A 20505-nucleotide genomic window follows, 5' to 3' on the forward strand; every position below is an offset into this window, starting at 1 on the left:
TGTTAGTGTAAGTGTGTGTGTGTGTGTGTGTGTGTGTGTGACTCGATACAAATAAAACCCTCATGTCTCAGATAAAAAGGCCGTAATGAATTCTCCCGCTGAACCAGGTCACGGCTGGAAAGGGATGTTACACGAGGACACGAGCTACTGCTGAACTGTTACGGGGAAAAAAATCCATTGCATCGACATTCACGCCTGTCGTCCACCAGCAGGGGAACAGTTGTACCAGGCCGGAGGAAACGTAAGCTTCCAAGTTTTTATTCAACCACCATTAGTAGCCCTGTGCATATTAATCAACTTAATAAAAACAAACGTCTGATGAGAGTAACTGTCCAGTAGTTTAACAGATTTGAAGATACAAACATAAGCAGCAGTATGAGACTGTGAAGCCAACTCAAGAGAATTAAATGACTGTTAGAAAAGGTTTTTTGGTGTATGTGAAAGCGGCAGCTTCAGTAAATACTGTATAAGATCCTGCAGTTTGACAAGACTCTATAAAAATACAGATTTTGACCATTTTACCTGATTACTAAATAACTTATCAACACTGACATTGGGGCATGACATGGCTCAGAGCCTCAGACGCGCTAGCAGCTCTGTGCAGCCCTCGCCAAGTGTAAGTATGCGAACACGCTAATCAGCCCAACAAAAACAAGCAGGCCTCAAGCTGAGACTGGTGGGAATGTCATTAGCTTCATGATTATTTAATCATGAACAAAAGAATGAGGGAAATTTAAATTTAGACCTCGTGCAAAAATGACAAGTATTCCCAAAGTTATTAGTCACAATTCATCCTCGTGGGCAACCAACCAACAGACCATCCAGGAAAGAAAGAGACATGATGCGAGCATAGATAATTAAAAAAAAAAGGAAATTGACAGAATTGTACAGGTGCTGAGCTGAGCTAACATTCACTGAAAACAAAGCAGGCCTACAGCTGAGACTGGTGGGACTGTCATTAGCTTTGTGAGAACCTAGACATAAACAGAGGAATTTCGAGCTGGTGGCTGCACTAACTTTTCAAACTCCTCAAAGTTATTTTTCTAACTCATACTCTCGTATGAATGTTGGTACCAAATCTCACGGCAACAGCTGAGACGTTTCAGTCTGGACTGAAGATCTATAGAGCCACGATGCATTAGCATGGCTAAATAAGGTAAATGTCAAAACTGTAAATCAAAAGAAATGTAAGTAAACCCACTCCATAATTGTTCTCTATCACTTTACAAAATAACACCCAGTGGAGTCCCTTGCCTTGCTCTTATCTGTGTTGCAGAGGTGGGTGGCGGAGGCTAGGTGTTACCTCCCACACATGAACAATGAACAAGTGTTTAAATATTGACTCTGGCTCTGGAAGAGACACATCTCTCTCACTCTCACCTCGGGTCAAGGCTGAACCTTGACTGTGTGTTTGCTCTGCCTCTGTTCTGCTGATCTTGGCTGTTTTCCTGTAACTATCTAAGTGAGCAGATCATTTTCTGACAGACTCTTAACAATGGAATAGGGGATGGGTTTTTTTTTTATTCTCAAAGTGTGTTTTTCGAAATACCAGCTTTGGAGTCGTGAGACTCCGAATCAGTAGTTCACCAACGGGTTGAACATACATGACACAAAAAGGCATACATTCATGTTCTGAACACAGTGTTAAAACTATTTTACGATTGTGTGGTGTCCTGATATGAATATAATGAAGAAAACGGACATCGGATTGGCCCCACAGTGTAAACCTTCAGTAAACCAACAATGGCCCCAAAACAGAGGCAAAACAAGTGCTAATATTAATAATAATAACTCCAGTATACAACAAGGGCCATGCAGAAGCAATAAGCCAACAACTCCCTGGCTAACATGGAAAGAGAAAAGCTTTAAAGTGTAAATCCTTCTCTAATCAACTTCATAAGTGTAAGTCGTTCTGTATTAGTGCAATTTTCTACACTCAAACGAACACAACACGTGAAACAGTGTTAATTTGACGAAGAGAAAATAAACTAGGAGCACATTTGGCATCTGAGCTTTGACGGTTAGACAAAAGGCAGAGAGATAAGGAGTGCAGGAGGAAGAGGAAAGCCATACGGCGGGGGGAGATTCCTCCCACAGCGAGCCAGAGCAGACTCGAAAAAATATTCAATCGGCACGAGACCACATGCCCGACATCCCATGCGTTCAGTTTCCACACCAGTTAAGACGTGAGCGCGCGTGTCAGACAAAAAAATGGCCGGAACAATTAGATCACAAGAGAGGGTGGGGTAAGTCGTTTCTTTCCAATAAAGGGAGACTGTCACACAAAAGTTTAGGGGGCGAGGGTTGACGATCCAGGGGTTAGAGGGTCAAGTGTGGAGGGGCGGCGGGGAGGTCAAGAGGGGTTATGCAGGTCTCAGTTCATCGGCGTGTCCTGGGCAGGCGAGCCTTCGGGCGGACTGAGCAAAGACTCGGTGGCGGTCAGACTGCCTTCGTCCAGGTTGCCAGGGTTAGTGGTGGACGGTGATGGACTTATCTTGGTCTGAAGGAGCAGGATGAAAATACACACACACAGAAGGAAACTACATTTAAAATTAAAATCTGTGATAAAATATCCTCAACTCAAACTTCACTTCAAACATGTAATGTAGAAAAACATTAAACACAAAATGTCCTTCTGTTAAAAAGCTGTTTTGCTTGTGAATCAATTAACTTTTGAAAGAAGACATAACACAACTGTCCTACAAATTATGCCTATGAAGACTAGAAAATGTTGAGCAAATGCAGACAGTTTCTGTGCCATTATTCCATAGTGACCACTTGTTCAACAGGTGTCACATATTCTCACTTTAAATGTTGATTCAATTCAAAGATGAAGTTCTCTTTTTATCACCAGCTAATGAACTGTCTGTGACCTCTAGGTTTAGTGGAGAAAGCTATAAATGGAAATATCACATATTACTGATTGTAAGTGTTAAGCTAATGTAAAAATACCTGATGAGGTCAGTACACTTCCTTGATCTGCTAAAGGGCAACATCAGAGTAAATAACAGTTAACTACACAAATATAGTGGAACTATATCAGGGAAATTTCCTCTAAACACTCCTGGTGGATCTTTAAGTCCTAATAAGTATTAGTTCACGATCATAGGCCCGTTCTTTACACAGTCCTGGCCTTTAACACACTACCAGAAAGTGCAGCCACTTGTCCTGTTTTGTAACATGTTACCTTCAAAGTCTCCACTTTCTCCTCAATTGACTTGAAAGTTTGTGCCTTCCTGTGAAAGAGAAACGACAAAAGATCAGATCAGAGAGCGGGTCTGAATATATCTGACAGGCTTATAAACTCTGTTAAAAGTTTTGATAAGTGGAGATGCAGATAACAAGTCGCCCCTTGACAAGAACAAGGGGCAGGAGACTCGCTGAATTCACACCTTTAAAAAAGGTCACTGATATCAGATACTCAGAACAGACAATGACGGTGACCTCATTCTATTCTGTTCTACTGAAAGGGTTCTAGGAGGTGTTGATTTCATGAGCATGCAGAATGATGAGTATTAGAGGAAGCAACAGCCAAAATATTTCTGTAAAATACCAGTTTGTAGCATGAGGAATAGTTGTGACTGATTCATGCAACTCTGAATACGGACTTACAAATACATTTAAAGAGAGCTGCAGAGCCTCTTTGATTCCCCAGAAACACAGATGGATACTTACATCTTTAAAAATAATTTTGTTGGATATAGGTCAGACTGGTTTGCTTTAACGTAATTTATGTCATGTTTTCAAGTGGTGAAAATGATCTGAAATGATTAAAGTTTTAGCCTGTCGACAGACAATCAGCAAAGAACAAAAAACAATAAAATCAGTGGACAGGACTTCAATGAGCTTTTCTAGATAACCAACCAGCAGAGTGGTTGTTGAAGGTGGGCTTATCGATGCTGCATCTGGTTCCAAAGATATGTTTCATCTCCATACTATTTTTCAAGAATTATTCTTGAAAAGCAGAGGTCTGCTCTTGACAACCACGAGGTTCAAACTTTTGACCTTGTTCATACAAATCTATTACATGAAAAAACATCTCTGAACCCAAACAAGTGTCTCTTGTCTCCAGCTTTGACTTTTTTTCATATTTTAATGGTAGGTCAGGGGGCACCACTGGTTTGGGTCTCCTTACCTTAAGATGGGCATACTAGCTGAGTGCGGCACTGAGCGCACGCTATCCGACAGCATTATGGAGAAGAAAGGGGCATTAGAGGTCATCTTAGAACAGTAAAGTTTTACACAGAGCGAAGAGGAGAACGAGGCACACATTCAATACAAACCTTTGTTTATTCTGCTATATGTTCAATGAATGGGTAATCTAAGTGCATAAATCCTATAAATCCTGCTTTATTCAATTAAGATCGATTGTGTATTAACACAGTGGGTGTGTGCTAATCCTGTATATAAAGGAGGGGGGTATCTTATCATTAACACACACACATACAAAACGCCCACAAGGCACGCAGATACTCACACACTCACACACACACTCACACACACACACACACACAGACACACTTTGACCCCAGTGAGGTCGCTCTTCACCACCCCACCCCCAAACCGGCTCTGTGTCGAGGCTCATCCGCAAGGCTGCATTTCTCAGCACACTGGTGCTTTGATGGGCCTAATAATCTTGTTTGCAGCTTGGTAATCCAGAGAGAAGAAGGATGACGGGGGAGAAGACGGATTAGGACGCGGACGGGGGTGTCAACGGAAGCTATATGACAACTGGAACAATCTGTTATCATTAATTTAAGCCTTATTTAAGCAGGAAATAATAATAATCCATTGTTAGATATTAGAGGAGACTTCAAAAGCAAGACAGCAAATCAATCCGTTAGATCTATAGCTACCATATGAAACAACTTCCACGAATAAGGCGAAGACAACAGAGACAGCTGGCAGCAGTCCACTGTAATGTGATTAGGATGGACATTTAAAGATCGTAAGTGGTAAAACTGGTGAGTAATGGAGGAACCTAATGGTGTTTTCATATTAGATGGGAAACATAAACAGGGACACAAAACACAATTTGCTAAATAACACACAATAAAATGTCATCATGCATAATGAAATAGACAGGAGATAAGAAAGTTAGAGAGAAATTGGAAACATTGAGACATGCATGGACGACGGCTGCCATATATCACATACAAAACTCAATGGTTTTTGTTTTTTAATCCATTATCTTTTAAGCTTTACTGCATAAAACACCAATCACCTTTGAAAGAAAATTTAATTAAGTGGTACCGCAGAAGAAATTGTGGGTTTTGGATGAAGTGCAGCAGACTTTGAGACAGTCAATGCCCACTGCCCTTTCGACCATTTAGCCAGACCACCTGGACCCCCAGGATGGAAGCCACTCTAGCTTGCCCAGCCGCAGAAAACTGAATGAACAAAACTGGACTCAGGCTGGAAGACAAGGCCGTTGTGGCCACATATTAATGAAGACCTGGCTCCACTGCAAGGGAACTATTTTCAGGACTATACAGTAGAATGAGGAGAGGTGGACTCAGTGTTTACATTATTGATGCTTGGTGCCTGGGCGCAGTCAGAGTGGACAGATATCTGTTTCCCAGATGCTGACCTTTTAAACGTGAGGTTGAAAATCACATTATCATCACTATCATGTTACTGCTGACAAAAACATAGCTCCGCACATACACCCACCCTCCTTCCTAATGACTATTTTCAGATCTTTGGGCATTTTGTGGGAAACAAATGTCGAGGGAACTCAGCTAAGCAGTAGAATACTTTGAAGTTACGGTATATACTTTCGCACTGAGGTCTCCTCTCTGACTGACCTGACATCCTCCAGCTTCTTGCTGATGGCTGAGCCCACATTGGAGAATGCTGCCGTGGCCTTCAGACTCGCCTGAGACAGAGTTTCAGAGGTCCTTCTATAGCTGAAAGAGAGAACGAGAGACACTAAGCGAGGGAGAAGTAATGGGCAACAGACAGAGGATATAAGAGTGATGAAAAGAATCAGAGATCAAAGACTGCACAGAGGCACCGAAGTCAGAACTAAACTGACTGTTATTTTAAAAAGCCTGACAGCATCAGAGTGCTGCCTATTTCCTCTACATGATACCTATCAAAGTGTTTCACACAGACGGATGGTCACAACCACTGACATTATTTTCCCCTCGTTGTTCAGAGGAGAAACCTCACCTCAACAGTGCTGTCAGTTAAAGTTTTCAGATACCAAAAAAACTTAAACTCAGACGAGCAGAGAATCAGCACATAGCCATGATGCATATGTTGGAAAAATGGTGGACGACAACACTGTTGGCTTATTATGAAGCTTACGCGGAGGAGGTGGTGACATCCTGCCAGGTTTTGGAGATGTTTTGTTTCAGCTCATTGAGCGTTGTGATGCCCAGCTTCCTCTTAATGTCCGCCAACTGCTTCTCCTTGGCCGCCAGCACCTGGGTGAGAGTCTGGACCTCATCCTCAACCTGCGCGCGCGCACACACACACACACACACACACACACACACAGTAAGGACATGCATTGAAATGGATGAGGTTTTAAATGTAAATATGACGTGATACATTCACATATGAACATCTAAATTTAAAAAAAAATGTTATATCCTGTTCACATGACATGTTTATCACCTGATGTTCATATCAGGACGTTGAGGGGATGGGGACAGAATAAAGCCATGCCAATAACTGCACTTTAACATTTGCTTGTGTGAAACTACTAGATATTTTTTTGTGTGGAGACATTTCCAGCTGTGTCTGCGGTGACCAAAAATAGGTATTTTAAGCCAAAACATGATCTTTTCCTTTTTTTCATAGGTACAGCATTGTCATAAAATGAAAAAGAAAACTGAACCTAAAAGACGCATTAAGTAGCAACATGGAAATGGTTTCATTCATGTGATTTGTAGAAACTTTCGTTGCCAGCATTTATTCTGGCGACTGGGTTGCACAATCATGTCAAAGGAGCAGCTGGAAATTTTGGAAAAAAGGGAGAGCAATAAGCAAAGGGTTCAACGAGGGACCTGAAATGAGTATGTTGTTGTTTGGAAGGCAAAAAGAACTATATGTGAAGACAGCCTGGCCTTGTTTGAAAATAAAATCATACATTATACATGTACGAGGTAACTACAGACTCAAAACCAGCAACTTAAGTGGTGCATGCTTATTGTATTATTAAAAAAAAAAAACTTTAAAAACTCTTTGAACCATGACCCATCTGATCCCTGATCTGTCTCCTGACCTTGAGCAACTCTTCCTGTAGTTCCCGCCGCTCTTCATCTGTCATGGTGGGGGGCGGGGGAGGCGGACCGACGGACGTCACTGCATCTTCACCCATCTCTGGGACCTGCTGCTGGGAACCTGTGAAATAAAACGTAAACAAAAAATGCTGAGACACACCCATACATCCTCTTACTTGGCAAGTCATGTGTATCTCTTTTGCCACTGCAGGATATCCATCTCAACTTTTGTCATTCTGAAAGACATACAGGTGCCCATGTCTGCTGTGTGACACCGAACAGGTGGTATGAGAGAGGAGGCTGGTGTTGGTTGTCAAAAGTCGAGCTGGTATGCTGTTACTCTGGAGGGTGAGGAGACAAGAGGAAGCTTGTAGCAGAGGAATCGGAGTGTAAAACTACGAGAATTAAGGGTGCTAAATATGCTGTTTGATGAATGTTTGTAGTAGCCAAGAAGGAAAATCTTTTCATGATCCAAAACACAAGCTTTCATTCCTACTGTACCTTCTCCCTCTCATACACACTCGTATTTTCACTCCACACACACACACACACCGCATGCAATATATCGTGTCTTTGATGCTGCCACCTCGAGGCCCAGCAGGAGCAGCAGTGCATCAATAATACAAAGAACTTTCTGGATGGGGACATCCTGGGCTCAGACAGCGTGAGAGAACACAAGAGCTTAGGGTTTGTTAGGATCTGTCAGTCAAACAGGACGACAGCGGGTGAGGATGTTCCGGGCCACAACAGAGCCGAGCCTCTGAGGTAGTTTTTCTTTCCGTCTGGTCTTTCCATGAATTTTAAAGGATTCAGGGTGAAAGTAAAAAAACAGAAACAAAGACCTGGTAGTACTTTTTTAAAAAAAGAGATGAATAAAAGTGTGCTTATTTGCTTTCTTGCCAAGACTTGGATGCCAAGATTGATAATACTCTCATGCCTGTCTGTGAAATATGAAGCCAACGCCAGCAGCTCATTAGCTTAGCATAAAAACTCGAAACTAGGGGAAAAGGTAACAACTATGCCTACCAGCATCTCGAAACCTCAGTAAGTTATGTCTCATTGGTTTAATCAGTACAAGTAAATAAAATTAAACATGAGGCTGCTAGGTAACAGCGAAGACTCCAGAAAGTCACTGCACCCAGTGAAGAAATAGTCCAACACACAAGCATCCACAACAACAATTTTTAATTATGACACTGTGTTGATAACTTAGCTTCAAAAGAGCTATTAAGTGGATGTGTTTACTTGGAAAGAGCGATGCAGGTCTCACAACTTTATCCTTCACACTGAACCAGCTGAAATATGATGCTGAACAACACTTTGGTTGTGGTGGCGATATTAATCTGAATGATTAATCAGCTGAAAACCGAAGGCTGTTAATCTTCCTCTACATTTGCTGGTGTGGAACTTCAATATGATAATAAAATGACTTCTTTCTGATTGCATTAGCTAGATCAACTCATTGCTCAACATCCAACACACACAAGTCTGAAGTAGGTATTTTCAGTCACTGATTCAACCCATACTTGCATCTCTTGGTTCATTAAGCTCAAAGTTTTAAGTCTGTTTCACCTCTGATCACGCCCAACATCACTGATGGATGTGGTCAGAATCAAGTCTTTCCATCCCACGATGCTGCACCCTAAAATATCTTCTTCCTCCTCTTTTTTTCCGTCAGCGAACCGCACATCCTTTCCTCCCACCTCATTCCTAACACTCTCTCATGTCACAACCCAATACTCCCAATACTTTTAAAATATTTTAACTAAGACAGGCCGCTTGTCCTGGACAGAGATACCCACATCACAAGAATCTAGCAGCAATTACTCCCACAAAGACCTCCGCGGACCACATCCTGGGTGTCTGGGGAGCTGCTTGTGGAATGACAACATTGCTCAGCCTTCCAATCACACGGTGTTAACATAAGCTCAGGACTGGACTCGCATTAATTAATACGGAGGGAATAAGAAGGGCTGATTGGATAAATCTCAAGTGGAAATATTTATATTTCAAGAAGACAGACAAGATTAAACTAAAAATCAGAACATCGTTTAACAGAGGAAACAGAGGCAGGGCTTTACAGTAATTAAGTGTGAAGACAGAGTGGAAATTCTCCTTACAGCCTTCAGCCTTGAAACCACCCCCACTGTTCCTCTGAAGCGTTACACTTCATCTGCCCTCAGGCTTGTTTTCCTCTCGTATCGCCCACTCTGGTCTTGTATTCACCCTCTCCTTGCATTACTGGTGATCCAGCAGTGACAGTCACTCACACACTCATAAAGACACAGACACACACAGAATATAGAGATATGCACCTGCCTGTAGTGACAGAATTGTGTAATGGACACTTCCCCTTGTTGCCACCAGGAAAAAAAAAATCTGTCGCCTCATTAAAACTTGCTTTACATTTCATTTTTATAACCTATAGTATGCTTGCTCAGGAGTTTCGTAAGATTACAGTGAAAATCCAGCACCTCCCCAGGGTGAGAATAACAGGTTCTGAGTTATCAGGCTGTGTTAAGTTTTATTATATATTCCTGCAGGCAGTGGTGTGAGCTCAGTGTTAGTGTGGCGGTAGCTTTGTATGCAGTGAACGTATGCCATGGAAGTGTGTGTGTCCATGAGTGAGACTCTGGGCCAGGAGAGACACAGACATAGAAGGAGAGAGATAAAGAGAGAAGTTTGGATGTGGGTGTAGGCAGAAGTTTGACCTGCTACACCAAACTGCACACCCACCCATGTCACTGCCCCACCCTGGTCCTTCAGCTCATTTCCCCTTAGACTAAGAGCTATATGTGTTCTTCTCCATGACCGCATTACTCAAACTACTCGCGTTGTAAAGGGTTCGAGGTTCATTTATTTATCATTTTACATCACCAGGGCTCTGAGTGTTTTAATGCTACATCAAAGAAAGCTATTGTATACAGCGGCATGTGGTGCAAGCAAGGTTGTAAAGCTGGGGCATGCTTGAAACAAGGAAACTTTTACTGCCAGTGTATGATTTCTTTTGTAATAACTACTCCAAGCAAAGCTATACAAATGTTTATATCCACTGAACTAATGTTGCGTTACGTATGTTACAAAACATCGAGAGTGCTAGGACACGTTTACTCAGTGTTCCTCGGACCAAAATCCAGAAAGGTGAAGCAGCTTTTAGTTGTCATGGCTAACCGTGGAGGAAGCTTCTAGAATACCTGAGGTCTGCTTATTTAAATCGGGGCTTAAAACATCACTGTTTACAGCAGCTTTCCAATTAATCAGATACATCACTTATTTTTAAATGTTAACAGTTACTTGCTTGCGATTATTTGCTAGTTTTTATTTTTACTGTTTAATCCAATTGTAATAATCTCTAATATCTTATAACTATTGCCAAGGAGGTACATTTGTCAACAGGATTACACAAAAACTACTCAACACATTTCCGCTGAACTTGGATGAAAAGATCCCATGAACTTTTGGTGTGTATCCAGATAAAGGGACAGACCCAGAAAACGTTTCTACTTTCTGCAACATTTCAGGATTTATAGCTGTATGGTATGGAGGTATGCGCTCTACTGAGTGCTACATTTTAAACGATTTCTATGCCCCTGTAAACACTTTCAATTGTCTTTTGTCTAAATGGTACTAAAATAATTTGACAGCTGAATTAAAATTACTACTTTGTTATTACGATTAAGCCAGTTTTGATATCTAAAAGCTGGACTAAGAAATATGACATGGATAGATGGCTGACTTCAGTTTTGCAAGTATAAAACTTAAAAGTTAAAAAATGAAAGGCTGACCCACAAACAAAACATGTTTTCTGTGTATAAATACAATCATCTATGCTTCCGTACCCCCCCCAAAAAACAATTTCAATATTTTTCTGATACAGTGTGAAGAGACACAAACAAAACAGTCAGCTCAAGCCAAGTCACAATGGATTTGTTATGAAGGAATTTGTGTCTCTCTCCAATCCAAACTCAGCTGACGATAATAAGTTCTCCCTGATTCATTGGACTAGAGGGATAATTCAATTTTGTTTGTAGACAACAAGGGTGGAGACATCACATCAACTGGTCCTGACATACTGTACCATATGATCTTGACTTATTCAACACATCAAAATGTAATCCAAAGCACTACACGACTGTGTAGCAGATTGTGCGTGACAAATTGTGCGATGCTAGTCAGAACCAGAGCAGCAATTTAATCTCATTTAAGGTTTTCTAAAAAAAGAATTTACAAATATAAAATAAAATAAATAATAAAAATAATAATAACAATCAATATCATTCTTATTAATATCATTATGAAGTGTGAAAACTGAATGAAAGTAAAACGGAAAGTGGTCAATTCTGCTCTCACACACAGAGCTATGTGTTCAACCAGATTCTTCCCGTCAAATGAACCAAAGCCATGTTTCATGTTTTTGCACGCACGCACGCACGTGCACGCACGCACACACACACACACACACACACACACACACACACACAAACACACACACTCACTCTTCACATCCTCCGCCCAGCCTCTCCCTTTCCTCCTTGTGTTTACCTCTGGTTTTGACAGCTGGCGAGCTGGGCGGCGTGTCGCTGTAGGCCGGCGAGAGGTAGAGGTAGTTGGTGTTGACTCCTTGTTCAAAGTCAAATGGAGAGTGGTACTCCTCCAGGGGCTCCATGTTCACAGCTTGTAGTGTGTTGTTGGTTAGAGTGACCACCAAGTCCCTACAACCTTCGCCACTACCTACGCACAAACAGCCAAGTGCTGATTGACTGCATGTGATCCTAGCGCGTGCTGCCTCTGTGTGTCCTTCTCTACGGCGTCCTGGACTTTTGTGGTATGTGTGTGACAGAGAGCGAGAGACACAATATCCGAGCGTGTGTGCGAAGGTGGGAGGAGATTTTGTATTGGCTTTCAGGTAGTCAGAAGTTTAGAATGAGAGTACAGTGGCGCTGGTTTTCCTTTTGTTTCTGCAGCAGGCCAAGACACTGTGAACCCTCTGCTCCTTTCTTGCTGTTAATAAGTTACCTGTGCCTTCAAGCAGCTGTTACATTAGGTAGACACACACTCTCCACACACACCCTCCCTCTTCGTCTTGAGCGTAATCCCATAGGTCAATTCTCAGTCCATCCGTCACACATCCATTTCCGCAATCATAGCTGTTGTAAGGTGCTCTCCAATGTTATCAGAGCTAGCGATGTGGCGATACTGTGTGACACTCCAGTGTCGATACTCTCAGGTCTCTGTCAATTCTCTCCTTCCCTCACTTTCCATCACCAAGCCTGTCATCCAAGGAGGGAATAAAAGAGGTCCCATTTGTGTGGGCTGGTCACGTGATATGTGTGTGTGAGGAGGGGCATTAGATGAAAAGCATAATCTGCAGTGTCCCAGATTACAGCGAAGCTCTAATCCAGGGTGGCCGGTCCAGCTTGGAGCAGCAGTAATGCTAGTCAGCTATAAGGGGAGAGGATGCCAGAGGCTACACTTGCTATTGTGTGTTCTTAAGAGAAAGTGCTCACTGTGTGGTAAAGAAAGCATGTACGTGTGCATTTCATGCGCTACTGTGTGTTTGTGTTTTCAAAGAAGGGCTGCAATTGTCCATCAGATTACTTTGTCGATTTATCGATTGGTGTGTTATATGTCAATAAACAAAAAAGCAAAGGGTTAAATTATCTATGGATTATTTCAATAGTTGCAAATTAATTTTCTGTTGAAGGCGCAATACCTAAGAATCAGCCACCATGAATGCATACTCAAATCTGGTTAATTTACTCCTCTATGACACCAAACTGATTATCTTTGTATTGTGAACAAAACAAGATATTTAAGAACGTCATCTTGGGGTTTGGGAAACAATGAACATTTCTGACCATTTTGTAGACCAAACAACTCTACAACAAAATCTACAGCTTAATCCCCAATGAAAATAATCTTTTGTCACCATCCTAGTCACAAGAAATTATATTTACTCAGATGTAGGAATGGAAAGCTGCATGCTTGATCTGTATGAAGTACAGTAGATATAATCACCAAACCACATACAACACCAATCCAACATTTTTCAGGCAGGAATTCAAGCTGCGTAAAGAGAGCCAAAATGTATGAATAGGTTCCATGTCTCATTTCATTCAAAGACATTCATGCAGTTTCAATAGAAAGAGGGCATCTCAGTGTGTGCACGCACCTGCTGATACTCTATGGCTGCAGGGAAGTGGAAAGGCGGCCTGGTGACATTCCAGCACTAATTTTATGATGGAGGATGTAGAAGCTATCAAAGATTTAGAGAAGCTCTTTAAACAGCATGACGTTTGGAGGGAGGTAGAAAGCAAGTGGGAAAAAGTGAGAGTAGAGGAGCTATAGAATCAGGATTATTGTGAGATTACAATTTCTAGTTGGAATGTAAATGTAAATTTGCTCTAAGACTATTCTAGTGAACGTTTTGACAGAACACTAGGTGCCAAAATGCAGACAGAAATAAGCTCTGGTTGAAATGAGAGCAAAGCAAACACCGACACAAAGTCTATGTCCATAAAGTCAATAAATGGTGTTGTGACTGATATGATATTGGGTGGCTCAATTCACTTATCGAATATATATAATAACGGATATTGAACTGACAAAACTGATCCATGCGTTGATCCAGATTTCATAGTCCTAGTTTCTCACCGCACTCTTTCAAAGACTCTTACTTCTTGTGAACTTGGGTAGAAATCTACTTTTTAGTCGGTAATGCTTCCGTGTTCACTTGATTTGGTCAAGTTTTCAAAAGATTAAAAGATGCTTAATCTTTTCATAGAAATTTGCTCTCATACATCTGGTTGATACATACTGTGCAAGACTATAACACACAGCTTAAATAAAATACTCTGGAAAACATTCACATTTAATGCATATTTGTGTATTTTTGGTTATTTTAATAAGTGTGGCTTTGTGGTGACTACAGCCTTATGTAAGTTTACACATAATACCAACAAGAACAACTATCAGTTGTCAACCATCATATCATAACTGGAAAAAAAAGTGGATCTGTACATCTCTACCAGTGACCTCCATTTGAAACAAGTGAATTTTGACTTGGGACATTGGACTAAGGCAAATGAAAGCAGCTCATCCTCACAAAAATAGTGCCTGAAAATCATCTGATCTGTGCAAAAGAGCACACTGTGTACAGAGTTCCCATCCACCATCCATTCCTCTGTGGTTATGAGCCAGACAAGCGTGTTCGTGTGATCTTCAGGAAATTCTTTGCATTAAGTCAGAGGGACTGGGTGCTGTCCTGGAGCTACTGGCTATGTCAAAGTGAAGAGACTGGAGTTTTCAACTCTTAACTTAAGCTGTCTACTAGTGTAACTATTTTCACATAATAATAGAAGTGATTATGTTCTATATAAATCACTCAGCTCAAGCAATACTAACATGCCAGGCAAACTCCTTTAACTGTGCTGTGCCCATGATCTTCAGAGTCAGGCTTCACTGCACCACTGGGGGAAGGTCAGCCCAGCAAGTGACACACATACAGTCATTCATCCCAAACTATCAAGTATCAATACACACACACACACACACACACACACACACACACACACACAGACACACACACAACTAAGCACACATCAAGGAAAATCAATCCTCCTCAACATCCTTCCTTTCCTGCTTCTCATTTTTGTCAGTTTTTGACAGATCTATCAAGAATATACCAAATTTTGTATAACCATTGCTACTTAAAGTTTTTGATTGACATATTTAACAATGACACACACTCATACACACACTAGCCTTAAAAACCTACTTCACTCATAGGTCTCCTTTACATAGTAGAAAGCCGAAATGGAAACAAATCCTAGGCTGCATTATTCTTAGATCAATAAAGTGGCAAAATGTTTATGAATGGGGAGGTAAATGAAACTGGTGCTCTTTGAATCTTACTTTAGACTCCTCATAAATTCCACTCTTCAGCCCTCTTGACAAGCGGAGCCACAGATTCATCAGTAACACGGGATTCGTGTGACATTTGTCAAAATGTCACTATGCCTGAATTGGATAAATTATTAAACATTACAAATAAATTCCATCAAAGTCACAAATTTACTGTAACCAAACAACTTCAGTGTGATCACTGATTGGATTCTTTGATATTTTTCGATTTATACACTGAAACAGCCCATGGCACCCATCCACTCAGACTGTAGCCATAAACAAACGGCCATTTTCAAGTGGTTAATGAAGCGCAGCATGAGATCAATTACCTTACTATTCGTGGCACACCCTGTCACATGATTAACCTACAACAAGAGTCATGAGACATGGATGACTGGGGAAGCAGCAAGAGTGCCTACAAAGTTCCCATGATGCACATGTCATGGGAACAGCAACAAGGGCAACAAGGGGCTACATCTCCGACGGAACACAGATGCTGCGCATGTACTGTGCTGTAATAAACAACCGATGAGTTTTTAAACCCAACTCTGGTTGTAGCAGAAAAGAAAGCGCCATATCTTCATCTCAGTGCTGTACTCTAATAATCTCAGACATCTCACAGATTAGTCTAATCTAAAATGGACTCTCCGTGACAGTTTTGCAGACAAACATCTTTATAATGGCTGTTTAAAGGAATGGCTTTAACGAAAAATGTTTGGGAAAATGTAATTTGCCAAAAGAAGAGATGAAGAGATAGTAGTCCGACCCACTGGATGTAAGCTATTGGTTAAAGTCTACCAGGCAACACACTTTTCAAAATCCCCACCACTATTGCAAACAACAATTTACCCAAAACCTAACCTCACTAATGGTACATACCTAAACAAGCTAGCAGCTCTCACCCTTATCTTGCAGAGATTTAGCCATTCTAATGCCATGACCTGCCTCCCCATATGCAAAACAAGTTCCCCTGGCACTATTTTTAAGAGGTAATGTTGTTGCATCTCGGCTATAGCGCCACCCAAGAAGACTGTAGTTGGTTTTAAGAAATACAAACAAGTTTGTTACCTTGTTTGCTGGTCTGATGAAAATGGTGGTTCGTAAAAGGGGCTTAATAACAAATAAAATCATATTTCAAGTTAATTTAAGTTACTAATACTCCCTAAACAAGTGTTTTAAAATTCTACCATTTCTTCCTTGTATTGCCGAGAATTGCTGACTGAATTTTAAGCCACATTTAATAATGTACATCTTGCGGCATCTATATTTGGATTATATTTGTCTTAACTTGTTCTGTTATGGATGCTGTGATTTCCATTACTCTCCTGCAGTGCTACAGTAACCACAGCAAAGAGCAGAGCCTTTAAAGAGCGGGACAATTCAGCCCATTGTACAGAACATGGGAACATTTTAATCATATACTACATTTTCTCACTTTCATCCATGCAAGTATCAGCTCAAAGATCAAAGAACAGCAGGGGATTTCCCTTTTAATCTTTGAAATGCAAATGTGCTGACACCAGTGAAGCTGGAGGTTTTTTGGTTAGGTTCAGAGGTTTGTGTAGCATCTTTAGCTCAATAAAACCCTTTGGGAGCTTTTCAAACTACTAGCAGCAATGACTAATGTGCAGAAAGAGATGTACTTTGAAGTGACAGTTCTGACAAACATCCGGCCTCATTCAGGTGCACCGGCAGATAATGCTAGCACATAATGCCTTAACACATTATGGTAATGATGTTAACAGGAATAAAGGTGCAAATACATGTTTTTCTTCACTGAAATCACAGTACATGCAACAACACACCGTAATAACCTAAGTTGTTTAAAAATTGATCTGCTTAATATCAGGTATCAGGTTCATCAACCAATTAAAATGTTTAGTTGCCCTTATTTGGAGTGCATATGTGACCAAAACAGTTGCATCCTAGAGCACTAATTTATTTAAAATATCGTGCAGCCCCAGTTTACACTGACTGAACTTAGGCACAACATGATCTGAAACACCTGAAAACATGTGCAAATACAGACTGAAAGAATTATTTTGTTTTAAGTTAAACACAATTCCAACTCCAGCAGATCTGCTGTATGCGATTGGAGGGGATGTTATCTGTAGCAGACTTCCTCTGGTCCCACAGCTGAAAACATCCAGTTGTGCCTAATTGAAATCTAATAAGTGCTAAAATGTTGGCCACTGCAGATGATCAATCTCATTAGCCAAGTGAGTTGAAAAACAAGTCAGATTGGTAGGCCTGACTGTCTCATTTTTGAACATCTGATTTGAGTCAAGACCGTAAGTCATAGGCATCAAGGGAGCAGCAAATACCAGACACAGAATACATACATACATACATACATACATACATACATACATACATACATCTCAAGTTCTTTAGATCTTGTCAGGCTCTAAAGTATTTTAAGGAAACTGCAAAAATGCTCATGGAATAAATCAATCAGAAATAAAAAACAAATATCACAAATGCAAACAAATCAAATCAAGTCTCCCACAATACACCGCGTGGACAAAGTGTGTGCTGGTCCCAAAAGACAACCTCAAATTCCAGGCATTATACTAAAACACGAGAACTACTGAGGCAAAGAAATTCCTATCGAGCATTGAAAGAATCGACCCATATTATCTAAAGTCCCTACCGGAAACTCTGCAGGCAAAGGCAAGTGCAAAGAATGCGATGTCTGTTACCAAAAAGGTAATCTCGGCAGAGTCCACTCCCCCCAAGAGTCAGAACACTCCTGCTAAAACCTTCTAAGCTAGCTCCTTCTCATCCTTCTGGTATACCAACAATACAGAAAGAGCTGAGCATGAAAGGGGAGATCTGTATGAGTTGCTTCAAAGTGTCATTTTAGTCTCAAATACCAGTGACTGAGCGAGGAAAAACATTATCAAAAATACTGGTAGAGATGGTTCCACGATGCAGCTACCATAAAAACATGTATGAAAGACTGACAGTAAAATGGACTGAATTGTCTGTTGCCATGAGAGCGTGACTATTAGAAAAAGAGAACTCATCAGTTCCTATGATGAAGTTTAAAATGGATTCAATGACAACTAGGAAGAATGAAAATCTACTTCTGCAGGCAGACAAAGAGAACAAACCTACACCTGAGCCCTGTAGTAAAGGACAGTTTAGTAAAGGGTTAGGTGTCAGACAATTTTAGTTCTTTAGCATATAACAATTATTTCATAACTTTGCTGTTTTACATGAGCAACAATCAACCAACAAATGAGAATGGCAGCACAAGAAGAGACATATTGTGATTTTGATGAATATCCATCAGAAATTATGTCATATGGTAAGGGTAAACCTTGAAAGTATACACCAAGCACAGGGAACCTCCACTACAAAAGAGGAACAGTGGTCACAAGACATGTAGCCCAAAAACAACAGTGACTGAGAGACAATTTTCTCAAAAATACAATGAGGATGGAATTCATGAGCTGCACCAAAACATCATTTTGATTGTTTATCATTCCCTAATAGCTAAAGTAAATCAGTCCAAGATATAGTCTTCAAATATCCTGTATCATCCACAACCTAAAAAAAGACAGTTTAAAGAAAGCAGAAAACTTTTTTTTATCTTAAAATAATGTGTCAAACTGATCAATTGACCATCCAAATAGTTGACTTATTTAATAGCTGTCAACTAACTGATAATTATTTTCTAATGTATTGTTGTTTTCATATTTACCTAAATAGTTTACATTTATTAGGCACTTATGTTAGCATTCACTCCTTTTTCACTATTATTATTCTGTGGTATTTTTGCTGTAATTTTGAGTTCCATGACATAGAATTTCCTTCGGAATTAACAAAGTTCTCTTTTATCTTAATTCTTATTGTCTGATTTGATCAATTGGTCTGATATAAGTAAGCATGATTTACCAACCAGTGACAGATAACATTTGTCAAGCCACACAATATGCTGCACCACAATATCCCCTTAACTCTATTTTTCAACCTTGATGCCAAAAAACAAAACGTTCAGACATCAGGAAATCATATTCGGTGGGGGGGGGTTGAAGACTGGTTTTGCAGAAGGGAAATGAGCTCAAGGCTGTGCCTTGTCTACTGGGCATTCCCTTGAGGTTAGCAGATAATCGTCACTTTTTGCCCATTTCCACAAGAAATACAAGCTCTAGTTATGTACAAATTAATTACAAGAAAAAATGAGTTTTTATCAACTGAGTCCCCCATACAAGCTTCAGTTCCTCGTATTACAGCAGAACACATGCAATAGCCTCAGAGGCAGCTGTTGCAATAAGAAAACCACGAGGATGGGTAAAGACAAGCAAGTGGTGTAGAGGTATGAGCAGATGGCTGCTGAGCAGGAGCGGAAATGTCCAGGTGGGCGCAGGAGAGGAAAGGAAGCAGGAAGAATGCATTCACAGAATACCTGTGGTCCAGACACTCTCCTCCTCTCTTTATATTAAAAAATGCCTGGCAGTCCCACACGTATGCTTAGGCCTGCCTGACCTCACTCACAGCCTGCAGACACAGACTGAAACACAGTATGACTGTGCTGCTTTCAAACTAAGTGTATACACTCATGGTTGTGTTCCAAATGGAGTGTGACATGGCGAAAACAGGTAGGGTAGCCACATTAGAGCACATGTGATAAGTTGTCAAACGGGTGTGACCTAACTTAAGTTATCAGTTAAAGAGCAAGAAGTGTTTAATTTGAACAACTCTACGCCAAATGTACCTTTCAGAACTTGTCCAGCTTTCAATATTACATTTATTTTAAAATGAATCGACCCAAAATCACGAAAGTTGAATATTATACAGCATTTGTTAACAAACCGTTGTAGCTCAACGGTTAGTCAAGTTAGTTAACTAACCGTTGAGTTAACTATACCGGAGAGTTAACCAACCGTTGGAGCTCAACGGTTGGTTAACGAATACTGTATAATATTCAACTTCCGTGATATTTTAGGCACTCTTTTGATTTTGAAAAGATGTATTTACTCTCTAAGTCTAACTTTTGTTAAACGCTGTCACTTCTATCAAAAAATGCACTTTATTTAGGTTTTAAAGTTAGCATATGTTTCCACCGAACGAACGTTAACTTTAGTCACTGCGCAAAGTTAGCTAACTAGTTTGCTAACTGTCATGTGAGGCAAGAGTAACAACAGTTCCGCTAGCAACACAATCACTCAGAGACTCTACGACAAAAAAAAAAAAATCATTTACCCTTATTTGTGTCCTCCATTTTACCGCTGAGCGTTGTTTTCTGATTTCTGTTTTTCTGTCCAGACTCTTGTGCAGGTTGTTCACTTGGCTGCTGCAGATCTTCCTGCTCCTTCTCTCATGTTGCCAGGCAGCTCGCCGTGCGGGGTGGGGTTCGCCG

General features: G+C 40.7%; 1 protein-coding gene across 2 annotated transcripts; it reads right to left on the reverse strand.

Annotated features, from left to right (window-relative positions):
• Positions 1-1501: 1501 nt before the first annotated feature.
• Positions 1502-20505, reverse strand: tpd52 (tumor protein D52). 2 transcript variants are annotated; one of them, XM_037092914.1, is made up of 7 exons: positions 20349-20456; positions 7482-7573; positions 7235-7353; positions 6313-6461; positions 5808-5909; positions 3188-3236; positions 1502-2500 (listed from the first exon to the last, which is right to left on the reverse strand). In XM_037092914.1, the coding sequence occupies exons 2-7, from the start codon at positions 7489-7491 to the stop codon at positions 2375-2377; spliced, it is 555 nt and encodes a 184-aa protein (XP_036948809.1). In that variant the 5' UTR covers positions 7492-7573; positions 20349-20456; the 3' UTR covers positions 1502-2374. The 2 variants fall into 2 exon arrangements, with proteins under 2 accessions (XP_036948809.1, XP_036948808.1); XM_037092913.1 differs by lacking the exon at positions 7482-7573 and having other exon boundaries at positions 20349-20505.

The sequence above is a fragment of the Acanthopagrus latus genome, chromosome 3 (genome assembly GCF_904848185.1).
Source record: "Acanthopagrus latus isolate v.2019 chromosome 3, fAcaLat1.1, whole genome shotgun sequence".
NCBI classification, from domain to species: Eukaryota; Metazoa; Chordata; class Actinopteri; order Spariformes; family Sparidae; genus Acanthopagrus; species Acanthopagrus latus.